The sequence below is a fragment of the Notamacropus eugenii genome, chromosome 2 (assembly GCF_028372415.1).
Source record: "Notamacropus eugenii isolate mMacEug1 chromosome 2, mMacEug1.pri_v2, whole genome shotgun sequence".
NCBI classification, from domain to species: domain Eukaryota; kingdom Metazoa; phylum Chordata; class Mammalia; order Diprotodontia; family Macropodidae; genus Notamacropus; species Notamacropus eugenii.
In genome coordinates this window covers 293,657,710-293,681,144 of record NC_092873.1, presented here as the reverse complement: position 1 = coordinate 293,681,144, position 23,435 = coordinate 293,657,710, and the positions used below count along the sequence as shown (strand labels likewise).

Genomic DNA, 23,435 nt, shown 5'->3' with positions numbered 1-23,435 from the left:
GTTGTTTTTCCAGTCAGATATTTCATGTTTTCTATTTCTTCATTCTTTCGATTTTGCTTGATTGTTTTTTGATTTCTCATAAAGTCAGTAACTTCCACTTGCCCAGTTCTAACTTATAGGGAATTATTTTCTTCAGTGAGCTTTTATATCCCTTTTTCCATTTGGCCAATTCTACTTTTTAAGGAGTTTTCCTCAGTGAATTTTTGTATATCTTTTTTTTTTTTTTGCCTCTTTTACCAAGCTGTTGACTTTTTTTCATGATTTTCCTGCATCACTCTCATTTTTCTTCCCATTCTTTCTTCTAACTCTCTTACTTGATTTTTAAAATCTTTTTTATGTACTTCCATTGCCTGAGACCAATTCGTATTTTTCTTGGAGGCTTTGGATGTTGGAGCTTTGACTTTGTTACCTTCTTCTGAGTTTGTGTTTTGAACTTCTATGTCACTGTAGTAACTTTCTTTGATTCGCATTTTTTTCTCGTTTACTCATTTTCCAGCCTATTTTTTGACTTTTAATTTTATGCTAAAGTGGAGCTCTGCTTTCCAAGTGGAAAGGTTATTGTCCCCAACTTCAGGGTTTTTTTGCGGCTGTTTTCAGAGGGGACGTCTGGGACTATAAGTGTGGGGCTCTTCCAATTTGGTATGATCTAGGGAAAGGTGTGTTTACTACTCTCCTGTACTGCGCACTAGTTTGTGAGAGACCACAAGCATTCTTTGACCCAGGAACCGTTAGGAGGGTCCTTGTTTCCCTGTGGCCGCAAATTCTCCTGTGCTAGTGCTCTTCTAGAAATTCATCTTTCTTTAGCTCTTTTTAAAAGGTCAAATAAACTTACATTTTTGGATTTCCTTTGATTCCTATGTTTTTATTTTTAGAGTTTTACTGAACTTTTTTTTTTAATATACCAGAAATGCTTAAAAACTTTAATATTCCATTTTTCCCCACAGTAGGATTTTGCTCAGTTTGATTGCGTAACTTATTCCCTAATGTAAGTCTGTATCATTTGTCTTTTGGAATATTGTATTCTAGGATTTTTTTCTCCTTTTTTGGTTGTGCTGTAGTCCTGTGATACTATGATTCCCTGATACTTGAGCTTTTTTTTTTTTTTTTCTGGCTACTTATATTTTCAATTTGATTTAAAAGTTCTGTGTTTTGGTTATGACATTCCTGGTTATTTCTTTTTTGTAAGTTTTTTTTAAGCCTTGGTGAATTCCTCCTTTTATTTTCCTCCTATTTTCTCATTCTAATAGCTCTGGAAAGTTCATATTTATGATTTCTTAAAATATAGCATGCACATTTGTTTTGTGTTGTGTTGTCATGGTTTTCATTTGAAGCTTATTGAATCTTAAAGTCTTTCTTCTTGATCTTTTTTCCAGGTTAGTTAATTGATAATTGATACCTTATATTTTCTTTGATTTTTTTTTTTTGTCTTTTGATTTTTGTTTTAATGTATCTTGTCCTATAAAAGCATTGGATTTCATTTATTCTAGGGAGTTTACTTTGTAAATTAATTTTCAAGCTTCTTTTTGAATTTATTTTTCCTTTCTAATTCTTTAGAGGCTTTTATTTCACATATAATTTTATTTTTTTATCCTGTTTCATTTCTTCCAGACTGTCTTCATCATCTTTATCCATCATCTATCCTTTCTTTCCTTCCTTCCCAGAGACTTTATTTATACCTGTTATGAAGCTGATCTCTTGTTTTGTTTAATTCTTGGGTGTCTCTTGAATCATAGTATTTTTAAAAATTTTCTTTTGTATCTTCTCTTTATTTATATCTATCCCCAGCCTTCTATACAAAAGCCTTCTTTTGTATTCTTGGCTGGGGCCATCAAGCCCTGTTTGATCTTGTTGCTGATTTTCCCTGCTTCCTCCTACTGCCTTCTACCTTGCCAGTTGTGTTGATGCTGAGAATTCTAATAGGTTTCAATGTCCCTGGTCCATAGCCTGCTACTTTCTAGCCTTCTTGGTACATTCTCTGTCAGGGTGCTGTAGTTTTCTGATTATCTCCTGGTCTATCTGGTGGTCCAGGTGCTAAAGTTTTCTGGCTCCTTGATGCAACTCTGGTTAGAGTGCTGCTGTTTTCTAGACCCTCTAATAAATCCTCAGTCAGGGCTCTGTGGTCACATTGTGTTTATTTGGGGTATTGGCATCACTGGTCAAAGTGCAGCTATTGGCTTTAGTTCTGTTTACCTAGATTACCATGGTTATCATGATGGTATGTTTCTTGCAACTTCTGACTTTTTTGTGCAGTACCAAGCTTGTTGAAAGATCATTGATCATTGCTTCTGGTACCCTTTTTAGATCTTTGCTGTAGTATATGTGGAAGAAATTGATTACTCGACCTTTCACATGAATATCTAAAGCTTAAGATATGCATATAATTTTAATGATACTGGCTCATCTTTAGTGTTGATATGAGTTTATTTTATTATAACAATTTTCCCTCTTTATCTTCTTGAGTTGTGCAGACCATTACCACCTCCTACCTTGATTATATCTGGTTGATCTCCTTGCCTCAAGTCTTTCCCCATTCCAGCCCCTTGTCCACTCAGCCAACAAATAGAATCTTCCTAAAGCGTAGGTCTGACCATATCATCCTTCTACTCAGTAAACTTCAGTGGCTATCTGTCATTTCTAGGATTAAGTATAAAATTCTTTGTTTGACATTTTAAGCCCCTTAATAAACTGGGACTGTTCCTCTCTCCCCCTATCCCCTTTCCAATCTTCTTGCACTTCATATCCCTGGGACAAAATCTCCTGAAATTGGCATCCTTGCTGTTCCTTAAACAAGATACTCCATCCCCTCACTAATAGCATTTTAATGGGCTTATCCTCTGTGCCTGGAATATTCTCCTTCCTTATCTCTACTTCCTGGTTTTAGCCCCCCCAAGCCCCCCAAACAAAAAAAAAAGCTAAACAAACAAACAAACAAAAACCAAGCCACCCAAGAAGACTTTTCTGATCTCCCTTAATTCTAGTGTTTTCCTTCTATAGATATGTTTGAAAGTCCTATTTTATCAAATGTCCATTTTCTGTCTTAAAGGATTATACTTAGTTTTGCTGGATAAGTGATTCATGGTTGCAAACCTAGGTGCTTTGCCTTTCAGAATATATTTCAACACTGCTACTCTTTTTTTAAAAAAAAAATTATTATTTTTTAAATATATAATTTTCAATTTTCAGCATTCACTTCCACAAGAATTTGAATTCAGAATTTCCTCCTCATCTCTCCCCACCTTAGGACAAAATGCACCCCATGCACCCTTTCTTCCAGTCTGTCCTCCCTTCTTCCAACCCCGTCTCCTCTATTTTCCTGTAGGACAAAATAGATTTCTCTACCGCATTGTCTGTACATCTTATTTCCCAGTTGCATTGAAAAATATTTTTCAACTTTCAGTATTAAAACATTGAGTTCCATATTCTCTCTTCTCCTCCCTCCCCACCCACCCTCAGTGAGAAAACAAGCAGTTCAATATAGGTCATACATGTGTGGCCATGCAAAACACTTCCATAATAGTTATGTTGCAAAAGACTAACCACATTTCCCTCTGTCCTGTCCTGCCCTCCATTTATTACATTCTCTCCCTTGGCCTGTCCTCCCACAATAATGTTTGCTTCTGATTATCTCTTTCCCCAATTTGCTGTCCCTTCTATTATCTTCCCTCTCCTGTCCCCTTTCCCCCTGCCTTCCTACAGGGTAAAGTAAATTTCCATATCCAATTGAGTGTGCATTATTCCCTCCTTAAACGTAATCCCATGAGAGTAAGGCTCACTTATCCCCTTTCATCTCCCCCCTCTTCTCCTCCATTGTAAAAAGCTCTTTCTTGCCTCTTTTATGTGAGGTGATTTGCTACATTTTACCTCTCCCTTTCTCATAGTACCTAATACATTCCACTCAATAATAAATTTTATTTTTTAGGTATTCTCCCTTCATATTCAGCTCACCCTGTGCTCTCTGTGTATATATACATATACACATACACCCATGTACATATACATACCTACACATATTTAAAATATACACACAGTCATACACACATGTGTTACAAATATCATCTTTCCTATGGCTTCTCTTTCCTGTGTACCTTTTCATGTTTCTCTTGATTCTTGTATTTGAAAGTCAAATTTTCTATTCAGCTCTGGTCTTTTCAACAAGAATGCTTGGAAGTCCTCTACTTCATTGAAATTACGTTTTTTTCCCAAAGCATCATACTCATTTTTGCTGGGTAGGTGATTCTTGGTTTTAATCGTATCTCCTTTGACCTCTGGGATATCGTATTCCAAGCCCTTTGATCCTTTGGTGTAGAAGCTGTTAAATCTTGTGTTATCCTGATTGTGTTTCCACAATACTTGGATTGTTTCTTTCTGGCTGCTTGTAATATTTTCTCCTTGATCTTGGAACTCTAGAATTTGGCTAAAATACTCCTAGGAATTTTTTTTTCGGATTTCCTTCTGGAGGTGATCTGTGGATTCTTTCTATTTCTATTTTACCCTCTGGTTCTAGAATATCAGGGTAGTTTTCCTTGATAATTTCTTGGAAGGTGATATCTAGGTTTTTTATCATGGTTTTCAGGTAGACCAATAATTTTTAAATTATCTCTCCTGGATCTGTATTCCAAGTCCATTGTTTTTCCAGTGAGGTATTTCACATTGTCTTCTATTTTTTCATTCTTTTGGTTTCGTTTTATATTTTCTTGATTTCTCATAAAGTCTTGAGCTTCCTTCTGCTCCATTCTAATTTTATAAGAACTATTTTATTCACTGAGCTTTTGGAACTCTTTTTCCAATTGGCCAGTTCTGCTTTTTAAAACATTCTTTTCCTCATTGGCTTTTTGGACCTCTTTTGCCATTTGGGTTAGTCTATTTTTAAAGGTGTTACTTTCTTCAGCATTTCTGTGGGTCTTCTTTAGCAAGCTGTTGACTCACTTTTCATCATTTTCTTGCGTCATTTTCATTTCTCTTCCCAGTTTTCCCTCCACCTCTCTTACTTGATTTTTCAAAATCGTTTTTGAGCTCTTCCATGGTCTGAGACTAATGCATATTTTTTTTGGAGGCTTTGTACATAGGAGCCTTGATCTTGCTGTCTTCCTCCAGTTGTATGCTTTGCTCTTATTCACCTAAAAGGATGGAAGAAAATAGCTTTTCACCAAGAAAGTAACCTTCTGTGGTTTTAATTTTTTCCACTTTGGGCTCATTTTTCCAGCCAGTTACTTGACTTTTGAGTTCTTTGTCAAGTGGAAGCTGTACTACTCCAGTCTTCAGAGGTTTTGTGCAGCTGTTCTCCAGGTTATCTCTAGGGACCTGTAAGTTTTCAGTTCCTCCAAAGTAGCATAGTCAAGGGAGAGGTGTTTACTCCTCTCCTGGCTTGTGCTGTTGTCTGTGAGAAACCACAAACACTCTTTTCTGCCCTGGAACTGTGAGTATGAATCCCTCTCCACAGCTGCCACCACCTCCATCATGCCAGTGTTCCTCCTCACCCCAGGACCACTACTCAGGACTGAGACACAGATCAGCTGCTCCGTTCCCCCAGGATCTATAGACACAGCGCTCCAGAAGAGGCTGCTGCTTCAGCAGTGTTTGGCTGCAGTCCTGGGCCTGGGGCTGGGACCCAACCAAGCTTCCCTATTACCCAGGTGAAAGAACTTTCTCACTCACCTTTGAAGCTGTCTTTGGCATTTGTGGGTTGAGAAACCTGCAAACTGCAGCAGCTGCCCATGAGTCAATACCCTGAAGCCTGCTCCAGTGCCATCTGTGCCAGCACAGGCCATGCCTCTTTTCTGCCATCTTGTCTCAGTCTGACTCTCCATTTATTTTTATGGTTTAAAACAATTAGTCCACAACACTATTTTAGGCTTAAAGGCACCATAAATATCAACACAAAATCAGTACTAATTATACATCAGCACCTGGGCATTAGCACTGGATTTCAGTCTTTACTTAAAAATTAAATCAGTGTGTGACCACAGCAAGTCACCTAATATTTCTGAAACTTAGTTTCTTCATCTATAAAGGGCACAATAATATTTGCAACAGTAGTTATATAGTTTGCAACAACACTATTTCTAAGTACTTAAGCAAAAAGATGACCTATAGGGAGTTTACTGTAAAATAGTAATTGTTTGGGAATCCCTTTATTTGCTCATTCATTCATTTATTATTTTTTTTTTTACTTTACAAGCTTTTGAATTTAAAATTTTCCCCCTTCTCTCCCCTCCTCCCTCCTCATGACAGTGTACAATCTGATATAGGCTGTACGTATAAATTCATATTAAGCATATTTTCACATTAGTGATGTTGTAAAGGAGAATTTTAACCAGTGGAATGAACCACGAGAAAGAAGAAACATAACAAAAATCTGGCTCCATAATTATTTCTCTGGATGTGGATAGCATTTTTTTGTCATGAGCTTTTTGGAGTTTTCTCAGAACTTTGCATTTCTGAATAGAACCATGTCTGTCAAAGTTAGTCATCACACAATGTGGCTATAACTGTGTATAATTTTCTCCTAGTTCTGCTTCCCTCACTCAACTTCAGTTCATGTAAGTCTTTACAGGTTTTTCTGAAGTCAGCCTGCTCATCATTTCTTACAGCACAATAGAATTCCATTACATTCATACACCACAACTTGTTCAACCATTCCCCAGTTGATGGGCATCCTTTTAATTTCCAATTCTTTTCCATCACAGAAAGAGCTGCTATAAATATTTTTGTACATGTGGATCCTTTTCCCATTTGTATGATTTCTTTTGGAATATAGACCTAGAAGTGGTATTGCTAGGTCAAAGGGTATACACATTTTTATAGCCCTTTAGGCATAGTTCTAAATTGCTCTCCAGAATTGTTGGATCAGCTCACAGCTCCAGGAACAATGAGTTAATGGGAAACCACTTTTATAACTTAGATTGACCTGAGGAAGATAAAGTTGTTGGAAACACACTTGACACTAATAGGTATCAGGGAAAATTTATTGCAGCAGAGTTCCCATAGGCACTTGATAGTTTTTCTTATCACTTTTTTTGAACAAATTCAATTTCAAGTCATGTCACAGTAAAACATTTCAACCTCCCTTTTGTCAGTGAGGTCATTTGATAAAGCATAGATGGGAAACAGGCACAGATTTTTTTTTTTTTTTAGACATGAACAATGTGTTGTTTTGCCTTATTTCCTAAGAAGCAGGGTTGCTTCGGGATGAAAGGTATGTCAGTGTGAAATGATAATAATATAAAAAGGAAAAGATCATTGATGAAACATTTTTAAAAAGTGAACAAATTAAAATATTTCCACTTTTTGTTTTCCTGATCTTTATAGTTTGTGTCAAAGTAAATATTGAATCTTATTTGCTCTTTTAGGTGTGCACAAGCTGTGAAGATAATGCTAGTGCAGTTGGATTTTGTGTAGAATGTGGGGAGTGGCTTTGCAAGACTTGTATAGAAGCACATCAACGGGTAAAATTCACCAAGGATCATCTAATTAGGAAGAAGGAAGATGTCTCAGGTAATATAGGAACTCTGATATCCATTGTTGTCCTTTCTTACCTTCACTACATATGTATGTTTTCTTGTCAATAATAAATTGAGCCATAAGGGACCATTCAACTCTAGCAGGGATGATTTGAGAGCAGGTAAGTTCCATAACTACTTTTTTGGTATTCTGGATAAACAAATCACCACATTTTTAATTCACCTTGGTATAAGTTTGAGGGGCTAATTTTTAGACAAAGGAGGAATTGACATTTTAATGAGTATGTAATGTAATTATTAGCTTCTTAAATGGACCTTGCCTGATGAGCTCTGAAAAGCAACATATTATGGATAATCAGAAAGCCTTTTAAATACTGTCTCAGATTTCATCTTACAATATGAACATGGCTTATTTTGCTACAGAGACTGTTGGAGCATCTGGTCAGCGCCCTGTTTTCTGTCCTGTCCACAAACAAGAACAATTGAAACTTTTCTGTGAAACGTGTGATAGACTGACATGTAGAGACTGCCAACTATTGGAGCACAAGGAACATAGGTACCTGTGTTGAAATGCTTTACCTTATGTTTTACTTGCTTAGGTGAAGAAAATTTCAAGGAGCCCAGCAATTTAAACTTCCATTTATTCTAAAATACAGAAATTATCTGAGGTTCAGTAGTATATTTAAGATGTGAGAATAAGTTGTTAGTCAACAATTCTTTTCTTCTTTTTAAGCAGTGGATAAGATGAGCAATTTTTGAACAGTCATAAAGTTCATTTACAATTTGAATCTGACAACCAGGGAGTTTGAGCATAGGCAAGGTCAAATAATAGCTGAAATTTTTCCAGCTCTGGTTAGTTCCTACACCCTTTGTGAGTTGTATGTAGCTTTCTAAATAGAATAGGGCATTGTGCTCAGTAGTCAGTTTTACTTCTGGTGGCAATTACTTGCCCTGTGCTTATAAGGGCCTTAGAACAGAAAAATAGGGGGCTTTAGTAAGATAGCATCATTATCACTACAGTCCCAACGATCTTTGGCGTGAGAAGACAGAAAACATTTCTGATTTTCTCTGTTGTGTTGGCATGAATAGAGCAAAGTAAATCTCTCATAGAGGGCCTCAAGAGAAACACATAATTGGGGTTTAACATAGCTTGATGCATCCACCTAGACTCTTAGCTATGCTCTTTTTAAAAAAAATTTAAATTAAAAATGTTTTTCTAGCAACGAAACTCTTCTTTGCTTTCTCCCTACCTTCTTTGATGGAGGTGGAAGGGGGTGGGGGGAGCAAAACCCTTGTAACAACTATGTATGATCAAATAAAACAAATTCCTTTTTTGACCATATCCAAAAAATACCTTTGTGCTCCTTGAGTCTGTCATAATCTCTGTCAGGATTTGGATGGCATATTTCATCATGGTTCCACTGGAATTTGAGTGATCATTTCATAGTTCTTAAATCGCCCAGAGTTGCTTCTTTTTACAGTGTTGCTATATAAACTGTTCTGGCTCTGTTCAGTTCACTCTGCATCTGTTCATACATCTCTTCCCAGCTTTGTCTGAAATAGCCCTGTCACCATTTCTTAAAACGTTTGTATACAATGATTTGTGCAGTCATTTCCCAGTTAATGGTCACCCTCTTGGTTTCTAGTTCTTTGCCCCCACAAAAAGAGCTGCTATAAAATCATTTGTAATTATAGGCCTTTTTCCTCTTTTGGGGGGTCAGTGGGGTTACAATTTTGTCCCATATATTGGAATTGCTCACAGAATCTAGTATTTGGGTTCCTGTGTCAAAGGGTATGCATAATTCCAAATTGCTTTCCAGAATGTTTAGACTGATATATTACTCTCCCAGTGGGCCTGCTTTGCTCCACCCTCCCCAGAATGTTATTTTTCTTTTCTGTTAATTCTAATGGGTATAAGGTAGAACCTCAGAGATATTTTAATTTGCATTTCTCTAATTATTAACGATTTCAAGCATTCTTTTGACGAAGCTATAAATAGCTTGGATTGCTTCCCTTGAGAATTACTTGTTCATGTCTTTTGAACTTTTATCAAGTTGTAAATGAGATGCTTACAGAGGAGTTTGCTCCAAAGATTTTTTTTTCCCTAGTTATGATTTTCTTCTAATTTTAGTTGCATTGATTTTCTTTGGGTAAAAACTTTATATATGTAATCAAAACTGTTCATCTTATGTACTTATATTTTCTATACCTTCTTTGATCATGAGCTCTTTCCATAGTCATAGATCTTAAAGGTAACTTTGTCCTTGGTCTTCTAATTTGTTTTTGATGTCACCTTTTATGCTTAAATCATGTATCCATTTGGAGTTTTTCTTATGTTACTGTGAAATATTGGTCTTTGCCTAATTTCTATTAAGATTGCTTTCCATTTTTAACAGTTTTGTTTGAAAAGTGAGTCATAAAAATAGTAGCTGAGTCTTTTTGAGTTTTTCACATACTAGGCTGTTTTATTTTCTTCTATATTTTATATGCCTAATTTGTTCCAGTGGTTGACCTTGCTATTTCTTATCCTAGACCAAATTGCTTTGATGATTACACTACTCTTTTGGATAGTTTGAGATCTGGTAATGCTAGGTCCCCCTCCCCCATTATCTTCCTTTAAATTCTTGATCTTTTCTTCCTCCAGATCTCATAATTACTTTTTTTGTCTCTAAATCAATCTTATGTTAATTTGATTGGTGTGAATGGTAGCAAATAAATAAATTTATTTAGCTAGTACAGTCATTGTTATTCTGTTGGTTCAGCTTACCCATGAAGATTCCCTACTCTTGATAATAATCTCTTTTATGTGACACTTGGGGTTACAGAGCATGGACTTATCAACAGCTATGTGAGATATAGTATAAATATTATCTCCATCTTATACAGAAGAAAATTGGACACAGAAAATGTTAAGTGGCTTTTCAAAGTCTTAAGTAAATAATGTAGCCAGGTTTCGAATTCCTGTTTCCTGACTTTGAGTCTAACATTCTTAACAGTAAGTTCCATTATCTTTCCTTATGAAGCATAGTTCATTATGCTCAAGTTCACTATTGGAGTTATTCTTGCTCTCCTATTCACTTTCCATGATGAAAACCTATAGAACAAGCACCACATACTTCATCCAGATGCTTCCTACCTAAGCTACAATCTATATCCACAAGCTACTTCTCTCATAACTGATTTGGATTTGCCTTTCTAACCAAATTACTTTTATCTTTTTCCTCATTGTATTTGCTTCTTGCCTGTTGATTATGAAATTAATGTTTCTAAAATTCTCTTGCTTTCTAACCTGGGCTTAGAAAAATATTTTAAATACAAAGGCATCGTACAGAAGATGAATGATGGACCCTCAGAAAGGTCACATTTCCTGTAGGTTGTTGGTGATGCTTATTTGTAGCTCTGGAACATCCACAGGTTCATTTTTTTTTTGTCAGTCAATAAACATTTATTAAACACTTTCTTTGTGCCCCACATGGTGCTAAGCCCTGAGGATACCAGGACAGAGGACACTTTCTACCCCCAAGGAACTCACAAGCTAAACTTTTTATGCCGTTAAGGAGCTAGATAAGAGGTGTGGCAGTTGAGATTGTTGAGAACTTTAAAAACTGAGACAATTAAATCCACAAATATGAATATTAATGTATCCATAGGGCATATGTTGTATAAAAAATTGGATATAAGGCCCTTCAGTAGGCACAGAGACCTTTTAGCAGCTATCAAAATTTTCTTATAGTCAATAATGAGGAACATTCAACTTAGACAAACAAGTAACATGGTAGTTCTCTCTGGTCAGAGTTTTAGAAATCTTGTGCTTATTTCAAGAATATTCTGGTACATTCTGTGGTTACTACAAGAACATATAAAATGTACAGGACATTTTGTGCTTAATACCTACCACTTCAGTTCCTAGAATTACATCATATCTCAGGGCCCTCAAATTATATGATTTTCAGCAAACAAGGCTGAATTCACACTATGGAGGAAAATCACAAAATGGAAAGAACCAAACAAAACAGAGTTAATTTGATTCTTTCAATTTACCCCTTTGATCCTTGAGACATTTGTTCTCCATGAGTCACTTATCCAGTCCCAAATGTATAAGACTCATTGTAGAATCACTATTTAGAACTATCATCGGATTATTAGGAATCAGTTTTTAAAAGGTTTTAGTACAGCAAATAATTCAATATCTAATACAAAGCCAAAAGACTGTTACGAGGCCAAGGATAATGAGACCATTTGAATATAGTACTCAATATACTCCCTCCAGGAGGATAACCAAGAAAACTAGAAACAGTGGTCTTAACTATGAGATATTTTTATTATGCCTTTATTTAAGGAAGTCTAACAACTCTGGTGTGAGAACTTGCTGAGCTCTTTTCAGGGCTCCTCATCCACTTTTGGTGTTCACCTTCACCCAACTCTCACCTGTGGCTCCAAGAACTATAGCATGCACAACGGCCACACCCCTGTAAAACCTTTCTGGCAGACAGGCTAAACTAGGTTAAAGGTAACTGACAGGTCTCCAACCTTTTTGTGAGTTAAGGGGATGTCTACCCCAAGCATGTGAAGACTTCCTCTGGTGGAATGGGTAGACAGGAATAATTGGTTCTAGTGGCCATGAAATTGACTGAAGTAAGTGCTGTGAAGTGCTTAGAACTTGGTCAGACGTCAAAAATCCCAGGCTATCTCCAGTCTGACTTTTGTCTTGCCTTTGGACTTTATTGACTATGGAAGAGAAAGTAAGATTTTGTGCAACTCTGCCTCACTTAAATCCAATTAACATGCACGTCAAAACATCACTTCATGATGTCATTGGTCCTATTTGAAATGAAGGACAAAAATCTTCATTACGCAGTTGGTTTTCTGCTACAATCTGTTGGATTTTGTAAAGACCTATTGCAGTCTCACCTGATCAGTTAATATAGGAACATTAGGATTGTAGCACAGCCCCCTCCTTGTAGAGCTATAAGAAGGTAGACAGTATGGCTTTGCATGACCCTTTCAGCTAAAGAATCACCTGATTTTGAAGAAAGGTGATGGACTCATTTTTTTTGGCCTGGACCAACTTCTCAGTCTCAAGGGAGGGATTGCTAACTTCCTGCTCTGAAGCAGTGATCTCAATATATTGTTATGGACCACCAGACAGCTTTTATTCTTGAACTTTTTTCTAGTACAGAAAACTCAGTAAACACAGACATCATGACCAAAACCAAAACAATACAATAATGACCACTATTAAATAATTATAAATTTTCCCTGCAACATGGCAACCCACTCTCAATATTCATCAGATGTCCCATGTAGTCATGTGGTCCTTAGAAATATCCTTTTTCGACATTACAGAATAAGCTCCATTATCAGGACAACTCTGAAGGGATTCCTCCTTGGAAGATCTGCTTCTCTAAATATCAAGTCACTTGTAAAGATTTCTAGGTTATTTTGCTTAATTTTGCCAAAACAAGACTCAGTACAATTTGGTTCAATATCCTGAAATTAGTTTAAGTGTTGAAAACCAGTTCAGACCTTATGGTTCTAATTCTGTTGGTAACAGAGCTATGAGAAGAACATTATAATTATTAATGCAATTTTATATGTGAAATCCTTAACCCAGTTTTGGGAACTTGTTACTAAAACAAACTCAAGGCCTGTATATCCTATTAGAAACACTTGGAAGCCTAATTCTTAGAGGCAGCAGTTTGATACTGTTCTCTCAGAATTGACTCTTCCTTTTAAATTTTTAAAAAGCCTTTACATTCTTATCTAATTCTCTTCTGAGGATATTATCCCCATATCATTCTGAGAGATTATAACTAATGGCAAGAGGATAGCAAAGCTAGGCACTCATTAGTTGCTTAGGATGTTGAGTCAACTATAATTTCAGATTGAAAATAGTTAGCTTTTCATACATGCATCCTCTTATAGTAAGTTAGATGTTTTAGTATTATTCAAGTAATTAATAGATTGAGTAAAACTTTCACTATTCACCTGCCCTCTTTGCAGAAATTGACCGTCAAAGGAAATGAGAGGGATATGGTTATAATGACATCAGGACTGCCCTGTCAAGGGCACAGACTGATGTAACATAAGCCAAAAGGTAGCTCTGTTTGATCCCAGGCAAGAGTCATTCTTGATAGCCAAATGTAATCAAGTTCCACATTATTCATAGGGTGTCAAAAGCCAGGCTTACAGTTAAAGAGGGAGGAAATTTTCCTGTTCAGAAAGGAACTAGCACCATGGGGAAACTGAGTAAAGAGACTCTAAACCTTTGCCTAAACCACAGTCATCCCATCAACTTTTCTTTGGCACGAACAACCATCTGTAGCCATTCTCAGACTCTTCCTTTGGGCAGCACATGGCATTCCCCTTAAATGATGGACTGTTGACTTCATGACAGTCCAGAAATCAAAACTTAGAACAGCTTTTTGGCCCATCCAGCACCAGAATGAAGACCATTCTCAGCAACCAGACCATCAACATCCCAGAAAATGGTGACATCTCTCTTAAGGGTTGGACAGTTATTGTGAAGGGGCCCAGAGGAATCCTGTAGGGATTTCAACCATATCAGTGTTGAGCTCAGCCTTCTTGGAAAGAAGAAAAAAAAGGCTTCGGGTAGACAAGTGGTGGGGAAATCGAAAAGAACTTGCAACCATGTGCACAATCTGTAGTCATGTACAAAACATGATCAAAGGTGTTACCCTGGGTTTTCGTTACAAGATGAGATCTGTGTATGCTCACTTCCCCATCAATGTTGTTATTCAAGAGAGTGGCTCACTTGTTGAAATCAGAAATTTCTTGGATGAAATACATCTAAAGAGTGCGCATGAGACCAGGTGTTGTTTGTGCTGTTTCCCAAGCCCAAAAAGATGAGTTAATTCTTCAAGGAAATGATATTGAACTTGTTACAAACTCAGCTGCCCTGATCTAACAAGCTACCACAGTCAAAAACAGAGATATCAGAAAATTTTTGGATGGCATCTATGTTTCTGAGAAAGGCACAGTGCAACAAGCTGATGAATAAGTTGAGAAAGATGCCAAAGGCTGTGTCCTGAGGAGTCAACACTTATTGAGATGTCAAAATAAAAATACTTTTTGTCAAAAAAAAACCCAAAAAACTTAGAACAATATATTAGAACATGAGATTTTGCTTCAAACAGCAAAATTTCACTTATCACAGCCTAGGGTTAGGTTGTTAATATTTCCCTTTTGTTTCACTAATAGTTACATTCTGGAATTTCACATACACAGTGAATAGTTGGCTTAAAAACAACCAGAAGATTTTCTGGATATTAATTTCTGTTGTTACTAAGTTGGTTCAAAAGTGTAACTTCATTACATACTAATTATTAACAGGTACAGTTTTATAATTTTATAAGTGATAGTTCTCCAGATTAAAAGGAAAGTTGTAGTATACCAGCATTTCTGATACAATGGCACACCAACTTTCAAAATAATGATGTAATTCACTTGAATGCATTTAGTATAAAATACCAAAAGTCACAAAATGAACACTTTATCCTAATCATTCATCTTATCAGTACTGTCATTCCATAGCAATCACATCAAATCCAGTATAGAGTAATCTACTATGGAAAATAGTTAACATTTATGTGGTGCTTACCACATGCCAGACCTCTTCTGGTTGGTTGGTTTGTTTTTAAAAGAGTTTCATGCCCTGCCTTCTGTACTACTTTAAAACTTTTTCAGTTATTTGAATTTCTTAAATGTATCAGCATAACAATTTGCTGAGTGGTTATAAGTAGTATAACACCTTTATGACATTTAAATCTAAATGGTGGTTATTCAGTGTTTTCAGTTGTGTCCAATTCTTCGTCACCCCATTTAGGGTTTTCTTGGCAAAGATGCTGGGGTGATTTGTGATTTTCTTCTCCAGCTCATTTTACAGATGAGGAAACTGAGGCAAACAGGGTTAAGTGACTTGCCCAGGGTCACAGATCTACAAAGTGTCTGCAGTCAGATTTGAACTCTGGAAGATGAGTCATCCTAAATACAAGCCCAGTGCTCTATGCACTATGTCTGTCACCTAGCTGCCCAAAATCTGAATGGAGCTGATGCCAATTTAGAGAAGCACTCTTTAAGTGGCATAGCATTACCAAAGAAATATTTTGTTCAGTTGATTTCTTATAAGGTTTGAATATTGCATTGTTCACCCTCCACACAAGCCAGTCACTGTGTTAAGTACTTCACAATTATGTGATCTTCTCAACAACACTGACAGGCAGGTACTATTATTATTATTCCCTATATAGATTAAGAAACTGAAGGAAACAGGGATGAAGTAACTTGCTTAAGGTCACACAACTAATTAATTTCTGAGACAGGATTTAATTCAGATTTACTTGATCCATGCATTTTTCAGCATCGTGCTAAATATTTTGCATTAAGTTTGACAAAATAAGGAGTGTCTGAATATAACTATTTACACAACAATCCCATTGGGTACAAGGGCTACATCTTAAAAATACGAGAAGGATCCAGTTGTACAAAAAATAGTTATATTTGCTTTATTTCTTTAAAGAAAATGAAGGGACTGTATACAACAGCTGATAAATAGTTAAATAAATTATAGTAATATATAGAATATTGTGATACAAATAATAAAGGATTTTAACTGATATAATGAGATGAACAGGATCACAACAGTGAGTACAACCATTAAATATACATGTATGTTCTTGTGACCATGCATACACTTCTACCCCTGTCCCACTCTCCAATCAATCCTACCCATTTAATTTTCACAGGTCTCCTCAATCTTAATCTACTACCAAGTCTATATTTAAAGTAGTATGTGATTTAAAAATTTTCAGGGACATAACTAATATACAGAATGAGGTTTATCTATAATTTATAGCCACTTATACATTAGTATTTCCAGGGAAATGTCCTGTTAAGAGGCACTTTTGATACTATCAATACAACCTTCACAACAAAAAGCAATAAATAAGCAATCTAACCAAAGATGTTGTAAATATCCAAACCAATTCATACCTCAACTGGGTTTTTAGTCATAGATAAATTTCACAGTTTGGTTAAGCCAATGAGTCCTTTCTCAGAATATTGTTTATGATGTGTAAAATAACAAAAGGATTGTAAAGGAAACTACATATATCTAAATAGTGTGTGTGTGTGTGTGTACACACACATATATTTACCATCTAAGTCATCCTTCTGAACATTGTCCAACATTTTTGTCACTGACCCCTCCTAATATGTCACATCTGCAACTGACAAATATCTGATATGTGGTCTTTTCAGGGAAGACAGCAGGTCTTTAATAGAAGATATTCATGTATTTTGGATTAGATCTTGGTTTCCACCCTTATGAGCTTTGTAAATAATGACTTTGTAAATAATGGAATTTGTATAACTAATTTTAAAGTTTACAAAATATATTACTTTGGGTCATTCAACTTTCAAGCCTCAGTTTCTTCAGCTGTAAAATTGGAATACTTGTATTACCTACCTCATGTGATTGCTATAAGAAAATGCTTAGTAAACATTAAAGCAGTACGTAAATGTGAGTTGTTATAGCCTGTAAGATTCTCTTCTAATCCTAAATAATATTCTTGTGCTGAAACTTAGAAAAAATCAAGAATTTAGCACTATTTATTTTGAATTATCAAGGAGATAACCTTTATGAAGTTGCCACGTCTAGATTATAGGTAATTTCTTGTGCATTTGTTACTTATAACATAGATATCACAAAATGTAATGTAAATATAAATTATCATTATCATCATCCCCTGTGCTTCAGAGACAACCTGTTCTTAATAGTTGGCTGTGAATAAGAGACCCTGGGCAGAACTAACAGGTGATAAACGAGAGAAAAAAAAGTACAGCAGAAATTTAGTTTATGAATTCAATTTGTTCCAAGATTCTGTTCGTCCTGTAATTTGTTCATATTGCAAAGCGAATTTTCCCATAGGAAATAATGTAAAGTCGGATGATTGGTACCACATCTCTAAAAATATTCATATAAAAATAATTATTTATAATTTTAAGTAAGTTTTTTTTGTCCCTCATGGGCTTGAAATACAATAGCAATGTTTAGTACACAATATAAACCGATAATAAAATAAATTAACCTGCACTTTACTTTTGAGAAGAGTCATAGCTGGTGTGAGGGAAATGAGAGGGAGGAAGAGGAGGAAGGGTTATTGCTTAGAAGGAGAATCTCCTTCTATGAGGATATTGGGGATTTCATCGTGGGAGTACTCTCTCATGCTACTTTCCCTAAAATTAGGCTAACACTACTGCCTTCACTTAATTTTTTGTTGTTTAGAATCACTTTAATGTTTTGACTCACTAATTTCTTTTTCCTTTACATTCATTTCTGGCCAGGAATCTATCTAATATGTGTTTTTGACATTTTTTCAGAATGCCACAGAAATGTGACATTGCATCACCATTAAAAATATTTGTGGCTCTCATTGCTACAGCCTTATTTGGGTGATGTTTTTCAACAAAATTTTGATGTTCATACTGCAAATTTTTGTTTTTCCTGCAAGAGAAATTTTGCGAAAAATTTTTCTTCATCCAGCAAAACACATGTAAAACAGTTTATCTGTAAACCAGAGGTTCTACTGTAGGTCAGTTATTAAGATTGCTAAAAAGGAAGGGGAATATTCTCAGGTGCTACTGTTGTCAGGAGGCTCTGTTTCAAGAAAGGGATTAAGAAGGGGAAATGTATATCATTTTCACACTTCTCTACAAACATTTCTTGGACTCTATCCACTTTTCTTTTCCTTACCTCATCTCCCTTTGCCTCCATGAAAGTTCTCGAGGTCCTGTGCCCAGTTCTTCTCCCATCGCCAGTAAGATGTTGTTCGAGCTTCTGTCCCAGACCGCAAGAACCACTACCAGGGATTTATAAATGATAAAAGTCAGGGTGTAGTAGAATCAGCGCTCAATTTAGAAGTCATTAGTTCCAGCTGTGCCACTGGGCTGATTTGTGAATCATTTATTTTCTCTTCCCTTTTCTGTAACATAGAATTGGACAAAATTATTTCCAAGAGATCTTCCAAATCTAGTATTATATGATTTTATGAAGTTTCTACCCCAGATGCGTAGCAGGGTTAGTTAAACTTAGTAAAAGATTTGTTCCGTGAAGTTTGGATTCAGTCAAAGGACCACAGTTGAGGAACTAGAGGGCCACATGGTTCCTCATCTCTGTGAATCTAGGCATTTAAAAATCAAAATTTTATTAATGTACCTTTTTTTATAATACCTATTATTACCCATTAACTTACCACCTCTATCTCCCTATCCTCAAACAAAAGCCCTTTCTTGTAATAAAGACATAGTTGAGCAAAAATAAAGCAACACATTCGTCATGTGTGAGAACGCTTCTCATTGTGCATCTCAAGTCTCTTAACTCTGAGACGTAAGAGAAATGTTTTCATCATCAGCTTCTTAAAGTCACTGTTGCTTCTGCCCTGATCAGAGTTCTGAGGTTTTTTAAAGTTGATTTCTTTCCCGTTTGTGATATCATCACGTTGTAAAATGTTATCCTGGTCTTGCTCATTTTGCACAAGTCTTCCTGTGGTCTAAATTGTGTATAACTTTCTTGTGTTTCTGATATTTTGGGAGTATTTTCTAACTCAAATATTCTGTTTGTGTCTGGTGTTTTTGTTTCTTCAAGAATGCTACAAATTTCTGTTGTTGAATGTTTTTTATTAGCAACCACACTGAAGTTTGCAGAATATTATTTTGTATTTCAGCTTGAATACACTGCTATCTATTTCTTTTTATAATTTTTTTGTAGCTGTGAAATAATATTTTGTCATTTGAATTTGTCCTTTATGTTTGAAGACCTTTTCTTTTGGCTATTTGCAGAATCTATTGTTTATATGTCTTGGAGTTAGAAGGTCAGGATTCTTTACTGGATTTGTTTTCTGGATTCAAAAGTTCTGAGCAGTTTTTTTTTATATGATTTCCTAAATTATATTCTTGAGGTTCTTTTGGAAGACCTGTGATCTTTAAGATATCTCTGAGCATTCTGCCTTAAAGATGAATTACCTTGACTTGAATAGAATTCACACATTCTTTAAATGTTGTCTTTTGCTTCTCTTTTGCCAGGTTTTCTTCCACTTCAGTATTTTTCTGTTCTAAATCTGTTCAGCCCTTTTTAACTTCTTTAGGGAGATTTTTTATTATGGATTCATTTTTTTTCTTAATGCAGTTTGAACAGAAACTAAAATCATATTAGCACTAACTAGTGTTAAAAAGCAATTGATTATATGCATAAAATAACCAGTTTCAGTAGTTAATATATATACCAAATCGAATAACATTTACATTAATAAAGGAAATTAAATGAATTATAAAAAGATGCAGGTTGTAACAATGGTGTAATATAATAAAATAGCATAGTGGATAGAACAAGACCTAGGTTTGAGTCCTGGCTGTGACACGTATTGATATGGTGACCCTGAAAAAGTCACTGAACCTCTCAGTGCCTTAGATAATTCCCTGTGACTGCAAGTCAGTGCCAACCTCCACTGGCAGAGAGAGTTTCCTCATCTAGAAAAGTTCCCTGTATCAGTAAAATTACAGATCCTGTCTCTGCCTAATTAATAACACATTTTGTATTTCTTTCTTACAGCTGGGCATACCTAATCGAATGATAAATAAAAGGTAAAACATAGAACTGAATAAGCTCTTGCAGAATTTAGAGTTTTAAAAGTCACCACTTCTTAATGGGAATATATTTAGCAGCATCACAAGACACCTTTACAAAAGTTAGCCTTGTGTTAGTAGGACATAGTAGGAGAAATTGTAAATAAATGCAAAGAATTAGATGGGCAAAAGTTCATCCTTTCAGACCATGATGCCATAAAAACTGTATAGGAAAATACACAGACCTGAATAGAGTCTTAATTATGATATCTTGAATTAATAGGTCAAAGAACATAGTTTTAGAAGTGGGGTTTAAGTAATCCTCAGGAAAAATTCTATCCCTGGAAACACATTTTGCCAGCAGTGACTAAGATAGAGATCCCCCTATAATTGTTGCAGTCCATTCCCTTTACCCTTATAGAGATTGGTGATGGTCTGTTAAGAATGCATGGAAGTTCAGCCCATCTCTCTAGGATCATGTCCTTATCACTAATCAGTGTGTCTCCATCAGCACTGATTAGTTGTGAGGCAACATAAGTTTTTGGTCCACAAATAGTTTTCAGGGAATCATAAAAGCACTTTGGATTGTTACTATTAGCATAAAACTGAATTTCATCTGCCTTCTTACTGAGCCAGGAATCTTGCATCTCTCTAAGCTTTGCTTGTACTTTGCTTTTGATGGAATTAAATGCTACCTTGTTAGAGGTTTATGAACTATCCTGCTGGTAAATCCTGTGGAGTTCTCATTTTTCGTTTAGCAGCTTCTGAATTTCCCCATCATTTTCAGCAAACCAGTCTTGGTGTTTGTGAATGTTCTGACCCAGATGAGCAAATGCAGTGCTGTACACCAAATCTCTGAAAGCTGCCCACTCCTTTTCTGATCCACTGTTGCCAACTGTGTGTGGGTTCAGCTTTCCCTCTAAGTCAGCAGCAAACTGTTCACACTCAGAGAAGTTCTCTAATTTGTTGACATTAATTCTTCTGGTAGTCATTTTGCCTTGGGGGTGACACTTTTGATGAACTTGATTATTTAGCTTGGAAAGGACAAGTCTATGATTGGTCCATCACTCTGTACCACACGTTGCCAATGTCACTCTCAAATCTTATCTGTCTCTTCTCCTTACAATCACATAGTCTGTTACATGTCAGTATTTACTGCAAGGGTGTATCCATGAAGTTTTATTGCATTTAGGTAAGCAGAAGACAGTGTTGGTGATGAGAAGGTCAGGCGATGCACAAGTCTTCAGTAGTAAATTACCATTGCTATTGCTGTTTCCAACTCCATTCCTCCCTAGGACTGCCTGCCAAATCTGGTAGTCTGAGCCTACTCTAGCATTAAAGTCACCCAGAATTATAAGCTTGTTCTCTTTTGGCACATTGATGATAAGGGTCTCTAGGTCTTCATAAAATTTTTCTTTGACTTCATCAGGGTTTGTCATGGTAGGAGCATAGGCACTGATGATGGTGGCATGGCGTTTTCCTGCGAGTGGCAATCGCATTGTCATGAGCATGTCATTCACTCCTTTTGGCAGGCATACCAGCTTGCTGATTAGATTACTTTTGCTTGCAAAACCCATGCCAGCTTCACAGCACTCCCTTTTGCTGCACCCACTCTGGAAAAAGGTGTATCCAGCTCCAACTTCAGTAAGCTGGCCTTCATTTGCCAACCTTGTTTAATTCAGGGCTGCTATTTGGATGTGAGACCTGTTGAGTTCTCTTGCAACAAGAGCAGTTCTTTTTTCAGGTCTACTGGATTTTGTGTTGTCTATTAGTGTGCGCACGTTCTATGTGCTGATGGTGAGTGAAATCATTTTTGCAGATGTCTTCGTACATTTTTTTGTTTTTTGACCTCATAGTGGGTTTCTCCGCCTGCCGCAGTAATCAGGCCAGGGTTGGGTAAGCAGGCAATGTTTAGGGCACCTTTTCTAGCCCCCTTCTTCACACCAGGAGGTGAGCAGTGCGATCTTTAAAAGGCTGCTCAGACACCCAGGGGGCTGCCAAGTCCCACTGCTGCTTCCAGTGATAAATGACCCTATGACCTGGGCCGCCTATGTGCAGGGTCGTGACTACAGCTCCCAGTGTATCCGCACCTGCTGCTTCATCACTTACCTGTTGCCACAGGACTTTGAGGCATAATAGTGAAATAGTATGGGTGATGTCTTTTGATTCGTGTGTAAATTGGATTTAAGTGAGGCAGGATTGCACAGTGTCATTAACCTCACTCTCTACTCCAGAGTTGTCGTAGTCCAGTGGCAGGATAGAGTCAAGACAGCTGGCGATAGCTCAGGATACAGTGGATAACTTTGGCATCTTTGGTGTCTAACCAAGCTCTAAGCGCTCCACATTGCCTGCTTCATCTGCCTTCATGGCCATTGGAACAAATTGTTCTCATCCTTTCATTCCACCAGATGAAGTCTTCACATGCTTGGGGTAGACACCCCCCTAACTCACCAGTGGGTTTGAGAATCCTTGGTTACCCTCAGCCTGGTTTGGCCCATCTACTGAAACAGTTTACCGGGGTGTGGCCACTGCGTATGCTGCAGCTTTTTTGGAACCACAGGTGAGAGTTAGGCGGAACAGGTGGACACCAAAGGTGGAAATAGCCCCAAAAAGGACTGGGCAACCATCACACCAAACATACTAGTCCTCCCTGAACACACTTGGAAACACATTAACAAAATAGAAAAGAAGTTGAATTTATTAGGCAATTAAATATTAAAAAACCACAGAAAAGAGAAACTTAGAAGTGAAAGACATAAATTGATAAACAAGAAGAGTATAAAACTGAGAGTCAAATGTATTTTTTAGATCCAAGGGGTGTATAGTTAGATGTTTCTTTTTCTTGTGTGAGTGAAATTTATCTAGTCATCAACCTTTTTGAAGAGAATGAAATTTTCTTTCACCCTGTTCAGGTCCTTTTCCCCTCACTAAAACCTTACTTCCATTTTATCTTTAGTAGTATGGATTATGAAGGATTATTGCTTTGTTTCTTTTCTAGGAGAGAGACCAGCATACACTTAGAACATAAATAATAGTCACTGGCTGTTAGAACTGTAAATATTATACATTTATTATGTCAGTGTAAAATTCTATCACATACTATCTCCATAACCTCATTCAAATCAGTAACTTCTCTGTACCTCACTTTCCTCACTTACAAAATCAGGTTGTTTAATTCAATATGTTCTTTAAGGCCCCTCTCAGCTTAAAAATCTGTGTTCATCAGTCTAAGTGAGTTTTTCATATATTCATATAGCATAGCAGTCTTCTTTTGCATTCATATACTACGATGTATTTAATCATTTCTCTACCCCCCACATATGTATGTACATA

At 36.4% G+C, this 23,435-nt stretch overlaps 1 protein-coding gene and 1 pseudogene across 2 annotated transcripts in view; both read left to right on the top strand.

The window, feature by feature from the left end:
• The window catches only part of TRIM33 (tripartite motif containing 33), a 167,202-nt gene that overhangs the window by 88,534 nt on the left and 55,233 nt on the right, over positions 1-23,435 (top strand). For both annotated transcript variants that reach the window (XM_072644420.1, XM_072644419.1), the window contains exons 3-4: positions 7,350-7,494; positions 7,884-8,016. In XM_072644420.1, the coding sequence (XP_072500521.1) occupies positions 7,350-7,494; positions 7,884-8,016 (278 nt within the window). The remainder of the gene's footprint in view (positions 1-7,349; positions 7,495-7,883; positions 8,017-23,435) is intronic.
• LOC140527469 (large ribosomal subunit protein uL6-like) lies at positions 13,805-14,565 on the top strand (annotated as a pseudogene).